Below are 12,440 nucleotides of genomic sequence, written 5' to 3' on the forward strand. Positions count from 1 at the left end.
CTTACTATTGCTATTTTTTTCATTATTTTCTGGTTGTTTTATAATTCCTTTGTTCCTCTCTTCCTCTGTGATTTGATGAATTTCTGTAGTGTTATGCTGTGATTCCGTTCTCTTTTTTGTGTGTGTATATCGATCATTGGTTATTACTTTGTAGTTACCATGAGGTTTACATAAAACGTCATATGTCTATTTTAAGTTGATGACAACTTCAAACACACAAAAGCTCTACTTTTTTACACTCTTCTCTCCACGTTTTGTTTTTATGCCACAATTTACTTTTTTTTTTTTTTTTTGCAGTATGTGGGCCTCTCACTGTTGTGGCCTCTCCTGTTGCGGAGCACAGGCTCCGGACACGCAGGCTCAGCAGCCATGGCTCACGGGCCCAGCCGCTCCGCGGCATGTGGGATCCTCCTGGACCGGGGCACGAACCCGTGTCCCCTGCATCAGCAGGCAGACTCTCAACCACTGTGCCACCAGGGAAGCCCCACAATTTACATTTTTACACTGTATACCCATTAACAAATTATTATAGTTAGTTATTGTAATATTTTTGTCTTTTAACTCTCATATTAGAGTTAGAAGTGATTTACCCATGACAATTTCAACATTAGAGTATTCCGAATGTAACTGTTATTTACTTTTACCATTGAGTTTTATACTTTCTTGTTTTCCTGTTACTAATTAGCATCCTTTTGTTTCTGTTTGAAGAACTCTCTTTAACATTTCTTGTAAGGCTGATGTAGTGGTTGGTGATGAACTCTTTCAGCTTTTGTTTGTCTGGGAAACTTTATCTCGCCTTCAATTCTGAAGAGCAACTTTGCTGAGAATTTTTTCTTTTTTTTTTAGTTTCAGCACTTTGTATATATCTGCTGGTCCCTTCTGGCCTGAAAGTTTCCGCTGAAAAATCTGCTGATATTGCTATGGGAGCTCCCTTGTACATAACAAGTTGTTTTTCCCCTGCTGCTTTTAAGATTCTTTCCTTGTCTTTAACTTTTGACAATTTTATTATCATTAATGTGGATCTCTTAAAATTAATGTGGGTCTCATGGTGTGGACCTCTTTGGATTCCATTTGGAACTCTCTGGCCTTCCTGTATCTGGATGTCTGTTTCTTTACCCTGGTTAGGAAAGTTTTCAGCTGTTATTTCTTTGAATAAGCTTTCTGCCCCCTTTCTTTCCCTGTCCTCATTCTGGGACTTATATAATGTATATCTTGCTCCACTTGATGGTGTCCCATACATCTCTTAAGCTTTTTCATTGCTCCTCTGATTGGATGAATTTCACTGCCCCATCTTTGCATCCACTGACCATTTCTTCCACTCATCTAGTCTGCTGTTGAACTCCTCTAATGAAGTTTTCAGGTCAATTATTATATTCTTAACTCTGTGTTTTCTGGTTTGGCACTTTTTATATTTTCTATCCCTTTGTACTTTGTTTACGCATTGTTCTCCTGACCTTGGTAAGCATCTTAATGACTTATTTTGAACTCTTTATCGGGTAAATCACTTATCCATTTCATTAAGATCTGTTTCTGGAGATTTTTCTTGTTCTTTTGTTTGGAACATATTCTTGTTTCTTCATTTTCCTTGATTCTCTGTTTGGTTTCTGCACATTAGATAAAACAGCCGCCTCTCCCAGTCTCAATAGAATGGTCTCAGGTAGGAAATGAACCTCTTGAATCAGCCCAACCTGAGCTCATAGTTGTTTCTCAAACCTCTAAGATTGTCCAAACAACTTTCTTTGTTCTTAGTGGCTCCTGGTAGTTGGGGGTATGCCAAAACTCATGAGTGTCCCAAAGGGGAGGAACACAGTCAGCATTTACATGCAGGCTGATTATAAGCTGGGCCCTAGGCAGCAGGTGGGAAATTATGTAGTTAAGCCGTTTCCAGGGCGTTGACTTAAAAAATATTCACAACCTATAAGTTGAGCGTTATATTTTATTTGGTGGGCGTTTTTAGGACTTCAAGCCTGGGAGGCAGCATCTCAAGGAACCCTGGGAGAACTGCTCTGCAGAGGCGAGGGGGGGGTACCAGGATAGTTTTGCAACAAAGAGCAGGTAGTCAGAACATCAAAAGATTACTGTTAAAGAAAACCAGATATCCCAACTTAAGGAATTTAGAGCTTTTCTTTGTATGGGAAGATGCAAGAGTCTAGGCTTACTGAAATCATTCCTTTCATATGCACCTCAGCTATCTGGGGCCAGTGTTTTTACATCCTGAGTTTCCTCAGGGCTCACTGTAGGGAGTGGCTGCAGTCTGATGGCTGGTAGATGGCAGGTATTCTTTCCTTCCTGAGTTCCCTCAGGGCTCACATTGGAGGGCTGCAATTGCTGATGACTGTGACATCCTTTGTTTACTGATATGGCAGGAAATATTCCATTTCTCAAGGGAAACACTAGGAGATGGCTGTTTTTGCCTGCTGGGCCCAGGATATAGTTAGGGCAGGGTGGTAGGGTAGGGAAGTGTGCTCCTACATCTATTAAAAACTGCTTTTTGTTTGCTAATCCTGTGGAATTTGTGAACACAAGCCCACTGGCTCTCAGAGACAGGCATTATGGAGACCTATTCCTTGGGCAGCAGCTGCAAAAGCTGGGGTGTCAGCCATTTGTACAAGCCCCTTCCAGGGAAATACTAGTGGCTTGGTTTTATTGTTGTAGCAGGCTGAGGGAAGAGGACAGGGAAGGTGTATCCCAACCTCCCTGTCACTGGGGAGGATCACAGCCAACCCCTAAACATGTGCTAAAACTAAAAGCTTCACCCTCAGGTGTCAGCTTTTAAAAGATGCATATAAACCCCTCAGGGAAAGATAGGAAGATGGGCATTTTTGCCTGCTTCCTCTGTGCTGAGCCCTGGGGGGCAGCTAGTTAAAAACTGCTTCTTTGCCACAGTCCTGTGGGACTCATGAATGGCTAAGTAACCCATTGGCTATCAGAGCCAGGTGATCCAAGGACTCATCCCTTTGGATGGAAGCTGTAAAAACTAGGGCACAGACATGTTTACAACCTCCTTCCAGACAGATACTAGCAACTTTGAGCAGGCTGGAGAGAGAAGGTGGGAGAGCATCCAATGGCTTCCCTGGTCTCCAGGGAGGATCATAGCCCCCAGAGCTTGCTAAATTAAAATCCTGACCCTCAGGTTGCAGCTTTAAACACTGGCAGATAAACACACACCTTTCAGAGAAATATTGAGATAGGTGATTGTGCCCTTTTGCTCTGCCATAGTGAATGCTCATGCACTTGTGAAGAAGTGGATTTGCTATATCCTTATGGGTCTCATAAGCACAAGCCCAGTTGGCTTTCAGAGCTGGGTGTTTAGGGGACCCATCCCTGAGGTAAGAATCTTAAAAGCTGGGATGCAGATGTGGGTTACAAACCCTTTGCTCCTCAGGAAGAAGTTGGGAGTTGGGGATTCCCTCCTGATTATATGGTGCTGTGTCAGGGATGGGATTTACGTCAAGTGTGTTTCAGCCTTTGCTACCCATTTTGATGGGGGTATTCTTTCATTTCCCCAATGCATAGGAGTTGCTCAGCTAGTTTCTGGATCTCTTTCAGAGGGAATTGCTCTATGTGCAGCTGTGCATTCAATGTGTATGTGAGGGGAGGAGAGCTCAGGAGCTTCCTATGTTACCACCTTAGTCCTGCCTCTCTCATTCCCAATTATTTTAGCTATTTCTTCAGTTAATTAAATCCATATGTCTAGACTGACTATTTCTCCAAATGGTCAAGTGCTCAAGTCATCTATTTGTTACCTGTGTTTGTTTATGGCAACATCTCCTGGAAGCCCTCACCATCATCTTTTGCCTCTCTCCTATGTCGAATCCCCCTAATTCCTATATCCCATGTCTTCCTTGTTTACTCGCTTTCTGGGATTTCTTGAGAAACACATCTTGAAGAAACGTTATGGAAGATAATATTTTTGAGTTCTTACGTGTCTGAAAATATGTTTTATTCTGATACTGTTGTTTAGTCAAACATAGATTGTAGGATAAAATGAACGCTTGAAAGCATTGTTCCATTATTTTCTAGCTTCTAGAGCTGCTGAGATGTCACGTCATTCTGATTCTGCATCCTTTGAATAGGACCTATTTTCTTCTCAGAAACGTTTAAGATCTTGTCTTTATCCCAGTACTCTGAAATTTTGCAATTTGTTTGCTTTAGTCTTTTTTCTTTTTTCACCTTGCTGGGCAAATATTAGGCCTTTTAAATCTAGAAACCCATGTTTTTCAATTCTGGAAAATCACTTAAAAACTTTCTAAGATAATTTTCTACCCTCCTTTTCCACTCCTCTCTCTTCTAGAACCTACTAGTTTTATATTCCCTGAAAAAATCTGCTCATTTCCATATTTTCTCTCATTTTTCAACTTTTTTTCTAGTATTTGTAAAATTTCCTTAACTTTATTTTCCAAACATTTTATTTGAAGTTTTATTTATTCTGAACTTTTTATTTTAAATAACTTTCTTCTCTATGGGATTTTTGCACAGCTAAAATCCTATGCTTATTCCCTATGTATAATCAATATTTTCTCTGAGACATTACTCTCTTCTACCTACAGTGTCATAAATCTTGTGATAAAAAGTGCTTCTTGGGAAAGATTTTGCCTTTTAAAATATATTGTGTTATATAATTTCTGTTTAATGAGCCAAAAATATGTGCCTTTTAGTTCTCATGCAGTTAATTAATTTAAAATGATTTCTTCAAAACTTGTCAAGTATCATAAAACGGTGGGGAAAAAACCCAAAAACAATCCCCCAAAGTAGCTTATCAATATTTGTGGCCATTCTACAAATATAGCTGAAGTGTAAATAACTGTGAAATAAAAAGACATGGAAATAATTTCAGCAATCAGACTTGGCCAAAGCACAGAGCTTTTTGGCAATGGCCTGGAGTGTGGAATGCATTGCCTGCTTGAATCCAAGTCCAGGTGCCTGTGATTTCTTTTTCCACTTTCAGTTCACCATTTTTTTTTTTTAATAAGTTCATCAGGCCTCTGAGCTAGAATTTAATCTGTGGAAAATATTCTATGCCAGAGCACCCCATGTATGTGCAATTTATTTAAATGAGTGAGATGGGTGGCTTTATATCAGCAGTCTTACTGCAAAGGATAATGGCACTTTCTACCAGTTGATTAGTTTACAAAATGCTTTCATGTGCAGTTTTTCACTCTAAAAACGCTGAATGTTTTAATTCTATGACATAAATCACAGCAAGGTCCTTTTTGACCTACCTCCTAGAGAAATGGAAACAAAAACAAAAATACACAAATGGGACCTAGTGAAACTTAAAAGCTTTTGCACAGCAAAGGAAACCATAAACAAGACCAAAAGACAACCCTCAGAATGGGAGAAAATATTTGCAAACGAAGCAACTGACAAAGGATTAATCTCTAAAATTTACAAGCAGCTCATGCAGCTCAATATCAAAAAAAAAAAACCCAATCCAAAAATGGGCAGAAGACCTAAATAGACATTTCTCCGAAGAAGATATACAGACTGCCAATAAACATGAAAGGATGCTCAACATCACTAGGGAAATGCAAATCAAAACTACAATGAGGTATCACCACACACTGGTCAGAATGGCCATCATCAAAAAACCTACAAACAGTGCTTCCCTGGTGGCGCAGTGGTTGAGAATCTGCCTGCCAATGCAGGGGAGATGGGTTCAAGCCCTGGTCTGGGAAGATCCCACATGCCGCAGAGCAACTAGGCCCATGAGCCACAACTACTGAGCCTGCGCGTCTGGAGCCTGTGCTCTGCAACAAGAGAGGCCACGACAGTGAGAGGCTCGCGCACCGCGATGAAGAGTGGCCCCCGCTTGCCGCAACTAGAGAAAGCCCTCACACAGAAACGAAGACCCAACACAGCCAAAAATAAATTAATTAATTAAAAAAAAATCTATGAGCAATAAATGCTGGAGAGGGTATGGAGAAAAAGAAACCCTCTTGCACTGTTGGTGGGAATGTAAACTGATACAGCCACTATGGAGAACAGTATGGAGGTTCCTTAAAAAACTAAAAACAGAACTACCATACAACCCAACAGTCCCACTAATGGGCATATACCCTGAGAAAACCATAATTCAAAAAGTCATGTACCACAATATTCACTGCAGCACTATTTACAATAGCCAGGACATGGAAGCAACCTAAGTGTCCATCGACATAGGATAAAGAAGATGTGGCACATATATACAATGGAATATTACTGAGCCCTAAAAAGAAACGAAATTGAGTTATTTGTAGTGAGGTGGATGGACCTAGTCTGTCATACAGAGTGAAGTAACTCAGGAAAAGAAGAACAAATACCATATGCTAACACATATATATGGAATCTAAAAAAAAAAAAGGTTCTGAAGAACTTAGGGGCAGGACAGGAATAAAGATGCAGAGGAGATATGGGGATGTATGTATACGTATAGCTGATTCACTTTGCTATAAAGCAGAAACTAACACAACATTGTAAAGCAATTATACCCCAATAAAGATGTTAAAAAGTTTTTAAAATAAATAAATGAAAACGCTGCATGTTTTAATCCCCATATCACAAAGTTTGGAAAAGCAAAGACAATAAGAGTACAATGGTTAAAAGCGTCATTGCTCTTAACTGAAAAATAGGAAAATAATTATCTCTTGGGGTTTGTGTGTATTACTTTTCCTATGTAGTATCTGGTACATAGTAGGCACTCAAAAAATGTTCACATTGTAATGCTAGAATCTGTCTTCTTTATAGATTTCAGCAGTACCTCAATGGTCAAAAATCTGACTCCTTGAGCCCCAGAAAGTTCTGTTATTGCTCACTTGGTATCCTCTGTACCAAATTAAGAGCTGTCATCCTTCTGTTTTTCACTTTTTTCTAAAGTATTTTTTGTGTTTTGCACTCTTAGTCAATTACAAACTTTTTAAAAACAGGAATTATCTCCCAAAAGTCTTTCACAATTTTGAAACTCAATCAATTCTATCAGCTGACTCAAGCTGGTTTTACATTCAAAATTACTTTCCTGCTAAGTCTGCTACTGAAAGGAACTCTTCGTTTCAGACAAACAGCAAATAGCTTTACTGTTTGAACTTAAAAGGGTTTGCTCTGCTTGAGTATTCTATGGATGAAGTTTGTCAAATATTGCATAGTAATTTAGTGCATAATTCTTAAGGACAGAATCAAACATAACTGCAAGGGATATGGGCTTATTTTGTCTTTTGTTTTTTTAACATAAAGGGTTAAGGGCCTGGCCCATATAAATCTAGTTTATAGAAGGAGAGAAAAGTGTCTTTGTGCCCATACTCTTCATGAGCTGACACTACCATGCCCCTACTCAGAATATATCGTGGCTTCCTATGATCCACAGAAGACCCAAGTTCCAGGAGATATAACCAGGAACTTCTTGCAACAAAATATTTTCATGTACATCTGCTCCCATAGCTTATCTAGTAGTTCTCAAATGTCAGTGGGCACAGGATTCACCTCAGGAACTTATTATAAATACCTCTCTGGAATCCCTCAAAAAGGGATTCAGTAGCTAGACTGGAACAAGAAGTCTGCACTTTAAACAAACTTTCCCCAGTGTAGCTCTATCATGTGATTCTGACATGGGTAGCTCAAACCCCACAATGAAGAACACTGCCTAAGTCTATGGCTATACCCAGGGTTGGGATAATAAGGAATAAAAAGGAATTTATTCTGCGCTCCCAGGAAGCAGCTAAACATTTGAAGGAAACTGAGGCTCCTTGTTACTGGAATTAGCCTGGGTCCACCACATACCTCTTTTCCTGTATGTCCATTAGCAACCTGCCCAGCTATTTCTATTAATTTGGAGTTTTTAAAAGACAACAATCTTTTTTATTAACTTAACCCTTTTCTTCTAGAAAACAATTAGACAAGCTGTTTGAACAGCAGAATTAAAGGAATTTTTCTTTCCTGAAGCTTCTTCTAGAACATATGTCCATTCACTGTCATGATGATTTCAAAACAGAAACAGGAAGAATGTCGGTATGACAAGAAAATTGTTTGTTTCCTACCACTTAAGAACATTATTTCTGTTTTCTGTTTGTTTCTTTTCCCCCCTGCACAGCTATGAGTTCCAGGTGAAACCCAAAAACCCACTTGGTGAAGGCCCACCCAGCAACACGGTGGCATTCAGTACTGAATCAGGTAATCACATCAGCAGTAATTCCTAACAAGGATATAAAGGGTCACCATGTTTTGCACAGCTTGTTTGAAACCTAGCTAAACACTGGGTAAAGCATTTGATTTAAAAAAAAAACCATCCATTTGAAAAAGCAAACTGATGAAGGTACCCTTAAGGAAAGACCCCTTGGGTTTTTCCTCATTTATCTTGATGTCAGAAAAACATTAGGCATATCAGTTTAAAAGAAAAAAAGCATATAGTCAGTCTATACTCAATAGTGCATGAATGCTCCTCTCTATGCCTAGAATCTGTGCCTAGAATCAAAATATCAGACGCTCAGCCACAGTATCCAGAAAGGGAATTCATGTGAGTTTTTTACGATGAACAGCCGTGAAATTTTCTAATTTGGCCTAAGTTTCAATTCCTTAATGAGACACATCTGTACTCACAGCATTAGTGTATAATTTTTTACACCAAATGCAGTTCATGGCATCTTGGTGATTTTATCATCAATAGTTTTTTTAATGAAACTAAAAGAGGAAGATTTTAAAATGGAAGTAAAATCTAGAACAGCAATGAAGACTACTAACTTCACAAATCACATATAAAAGATACAGCTGAGTACGTGGCAGAGGAGCTTCTCCACTGGAGAACAATTCCCAAAACAAAATATACAATTTTCAAATTTGGACTTTAGTAAGAGTGTACCGTTTTGCAAGATTCCTTAACAACTATAAGCACCCATCTTCTTCACTATGTCACTGGAACACTGGGACTTACCTAATAACCTCTGACTCTGTCTTTGCTATTTCTCCTTAGCTGACCCAAGAGTGAGCGAGCCAGTTTCTGGTAAGTACCTACCTGGATGAGAACACAGCTACACACTTTCCTACAGTGATTCAACTCAACGGGCATGGTAGAATTTTAGTCATGATTTCACTTTAGACCATTTAGTCTTCTTAGAATATCAACCAGGTATGAATGCTTACCTAAAACATTCAGTAACACTGACAGCCTATGTTGTTTCAGGAACAAGTTGAATATTTTAAAACCTGCTTTCCATTCTTGTAACAGACCAGCTCAACTTTTCTGTTTAATAATTAAGTCAAGATACAGGACCCTCACTTCCACTTTTAATAACAAGTCACATTAAAGCAACTGTTTAAATTGTATAATATGCTGCAAAAAAAGAAACCTAAATTTGCTCCTAAAGGGATGCTGTTCTACATTGAGCACTGCAGAGGCTAGTCAACTCTGACACATACTGCTCCAAGATTTACCTCATCATTGATGGAAATTTAATTGGGGGTTTACTCCTATATTTTTGGCTCCAATATTTAGCACTGGAGAAAACCAGCTATGAGCAGGTTGACAATGAACTTGGCAAACTGCTTTTTTAAAAGCTTTTAAGACAGCTCTTCAGGACCGAAAGTCAAATACTAAACTCAAACCATGTGCTTTTCTTATGCAGCAGGAAGAGATGCCATCTGGACTGAAAGACCCTTTAATTCAGACTCTTACTCAGAATGTAAGGGCAAACAGTATGTCAAAAGGACGTGGTATAAAAAGTTTGTAGGGGTGCAGCTGTGCAACTCTCTCAGATACAAGATTTATCTGAGTGACTCCCTCACAGGTAAGCACGGCCATCAGTTCTGTTTTGAGGATTATCCTTCAGGAAACGCTTTGCAGCATTCTGTAACTTAGCCTTTTCTATGGACAGTCCCAGACACGAAGGTGTGATGTAAATACAAGTTTCCTTTTTGAGCAAGATGTTATTGGAATCTTAGGATTTGAGACATGCTACAAGAAGGTAAATAATGAAAATGCAATGTGAAACGGTGCCATCATGGCGAACCTGAATGTAGAAAAACTAGTCACATCCAAGCTCAATTTTGTTACAGCCAACCCAGGATAAAAAGCCTACTGCTAGTAAAAAGAGTGTATCTAACAATAATCATGGAAGGAGTACAACGTATTTAAGATTTTAAGTCTGTCAGAGACAAGAGCAAGATTAAAACACTGAGCCAGAAGGGCTATAACCCCTTGCTCCAGACTCAGTGGGTTCATATTCATACAGTGAAAATTTTAAATAAGATTGGCCCAACACAGAAAGGTAGACATTTGCTCAATCATTCGACAGAACTATCTGCTTTGTTCAGACACTGTTCCAGGTGCTGGGGACAAAGCAGGAAATAAGACACGTTCCTGCTCTTTGTAGCTTACAATCTAGCGGGGAGAGACAGAAAGCAAACATGTAAATAAGAATTTCATATAGTGCTCTGAAGAAAAGAAAAAGGGTGAAAGAAAATGGCTGAATGGAATGAAAATGGAGGAAAAAAATGGCTGAATGAAAACTCTTAGTTAGAATGGTTAGGAAAAGCACCCCCCTCAAAAGGTAGCACTTGTGCCGAGAAGAAAACTATGAGAAGGAACCAACCACGCAAAGACCGAGGGATAAAGAACCAGAGGTAGAGGGAAGAGAAACGCAAAGACCCGCAGCAGAAAATGCCTCGCCGGTTCCACTAGTGTGGCTGAGGCTTAGTGAGGGGGAGATCAGGCAGCATGAAATCGTGCGGAGCTAGGAAACCAGGTAAGGACTCCCGGGTTTTATTCTGAGTATAACAGAAGACTGCTGGAGAGATTGATGGAGGGCCGTAACACTATCTGAGTTGCGTTTTTAAAAGATGACTAATCTGTGAAAGGAGGAGAGGAGGAAAAATAGGGAAAAGCAAGAGTGAAAGCAGGGACGCCAGCTGGGAGACGATTCCATAGTTCAATCAAGGAACACTGGTGGCTCGAACTGGAAAGAAAGGGGGGAGAAGTACAAGAACAAGGAAGACAGATTATTTGAAACAATTTGATTATTTCAGAGTCCTCTCATATCAAAGGCAGCAATACTTCATGATCCTTTTAATTTGTTTTTTTCAGGAAAATTTTATAACATAGGTGATCAGAGAGGCCATGGAGAAGATCACTGCCAGTTCGTAGACTCATTTTTAGATGGACGCACAGGACAGCAACTCTCTTCTGACCAGTTACCCACCAAAGAAGGTATGTTTTCTGAGCCTCCTCGTAAGTAAGAGGCTTTTACAAATTAACCCAAAAAACATTCAAGCTGAGAAAATCAATCACTTTAAAAATAATTCTGTAGTACTACTACTCCATCTGCCTAGGAAAAAGGACTTCCCACATAAGACCTTAACATGAAGACTTTAATAGAAGTTTCTTCACTTTCCTCCCATTCCTTAAGACTCTGTTTCTTAGAGCTGAGGGGAATTACAGAACATCTTATATAAATCCATTCTACTTTAAGAAAACCTGAATTTTCAAAAGCAGCTATAAAAGAGCAGCTTAAAAACAGCTATAAAAAAAGAAGCTTAATTTCCCCAGCTTAAATCATTCATGCACTACTTTTATGGTTTTTGTCATACCGAGCACACAGGCATTTTTTTTAATTCCTTTTTAAAAAATTTTAAAGAAATTCAAAGCTTTACTACTACTGTAGAAGGAAAAAAGAATGTTACTTGCCTTATAAATAATTCTATAAATACAATTAAAATAGAAGAATTCTGCTGAGAAATGACTAACCACTGTAACTTGCTACGGACACATTAGCACCAAGCTGTTTAGTAAGAATTGAAAAGACTGAAAATTAATTTAATCCCTGTCCAGGTAGGGTAAGAAAGGGTAAATTACACATCCATGTTACTCAGGAGTTACCAAGAGGGGCTTGTTAAATACTTAAAATTATTTGACTAGTCTTTTCAGCATCACATTTTGGTCACTGGCACTAAAAATACCAACCACACTAAAAGGTGACTTAATAAGATCTGTGAACTCATTATCAGAAAATTGAAACTGCTGCCTCACAGGAACCAGATATACAATATACTGTAAATTGTGTCTATTTCTGTAACATTTTACATTCACAGCAAAATTTTTAATCACTTAGTGTAGGGTCCTTGAAGGAAGATTTCATCAAACTTTAGTTCTGAGAAATCTAGCAATCTTAGACCAATCCTTCTTTTGTTTCCTAACATTTTAGTACAACACTCCTTTAACCAGGTAACTTCATAGACCACCACTAGGCTGTGAAGTACAGAAAGTACACTTTTACGTAGGTCAAAGTGTGTACTGAACTTGGTCAGTTATACTCAAACAAAACACGAAACCTATCCAACTCCTGCCCCCTTTCAGCTTTATCTGTCAAATACTACCAACCATCCCATCCTAGATTAAGGCAGATGTCAAGGAGTTTCAAGTGTCCCTGATGTTCAGCTAGCCATTACCACCTCAGGAAAGACACCAGGGCCTCTCTTAC

General features: G+C 39.0%; 1 protein-coding gene across 30 annotated transcripts in view; it reads left to right on the forward strand.

Moving 5' to 3' along the window:
* The window catches only part of ABI3BP (ABI family member 3 binding protein), a 259,130-nt gene that overhangs the window by 245,275 nt on the left and 1,415 nt on the right, over positions 1-12,440 (forward strand). For all 30 annotated transcript variants that reach the window (XM_073804304.1, XM_073804331.1, XM_073804303.1 and 27 more), the window contains 4 exons: positions 8,063-8,142; positions 8,939-8,968; positions 9,591-9,752; positions 11,048-11,170. In XM_073804304.1, the coding sequence (XP_073660405.1) occupies positions 8,063-8,142; positions 8,939-8,968; positions 9,591-9,752; positions 11,048-11,170 (395 nt within the window). The remainder of the gene's footprint in view (positions 1-8,062; positions 8,143-8,938; positions 8,969-9,590; positions 9,753-11,047; positions 11,171-12,440) is intronic.

Source organism: Tursiops truncatus, chromosome 4 (assembly GCF_011762595.2).
Source record: "Tursiops truncatus isolate mTurTru1 chromosome 4, mTurTru1.mat.Y, whole genome shotgun sequence".
Classification (NCBI taxonomy): Eukaryota; Metazoa; Chordata; class Mammalia; order Artiodactyla; family Delphinidae; genus Tursiops; species Tursiops truncatus.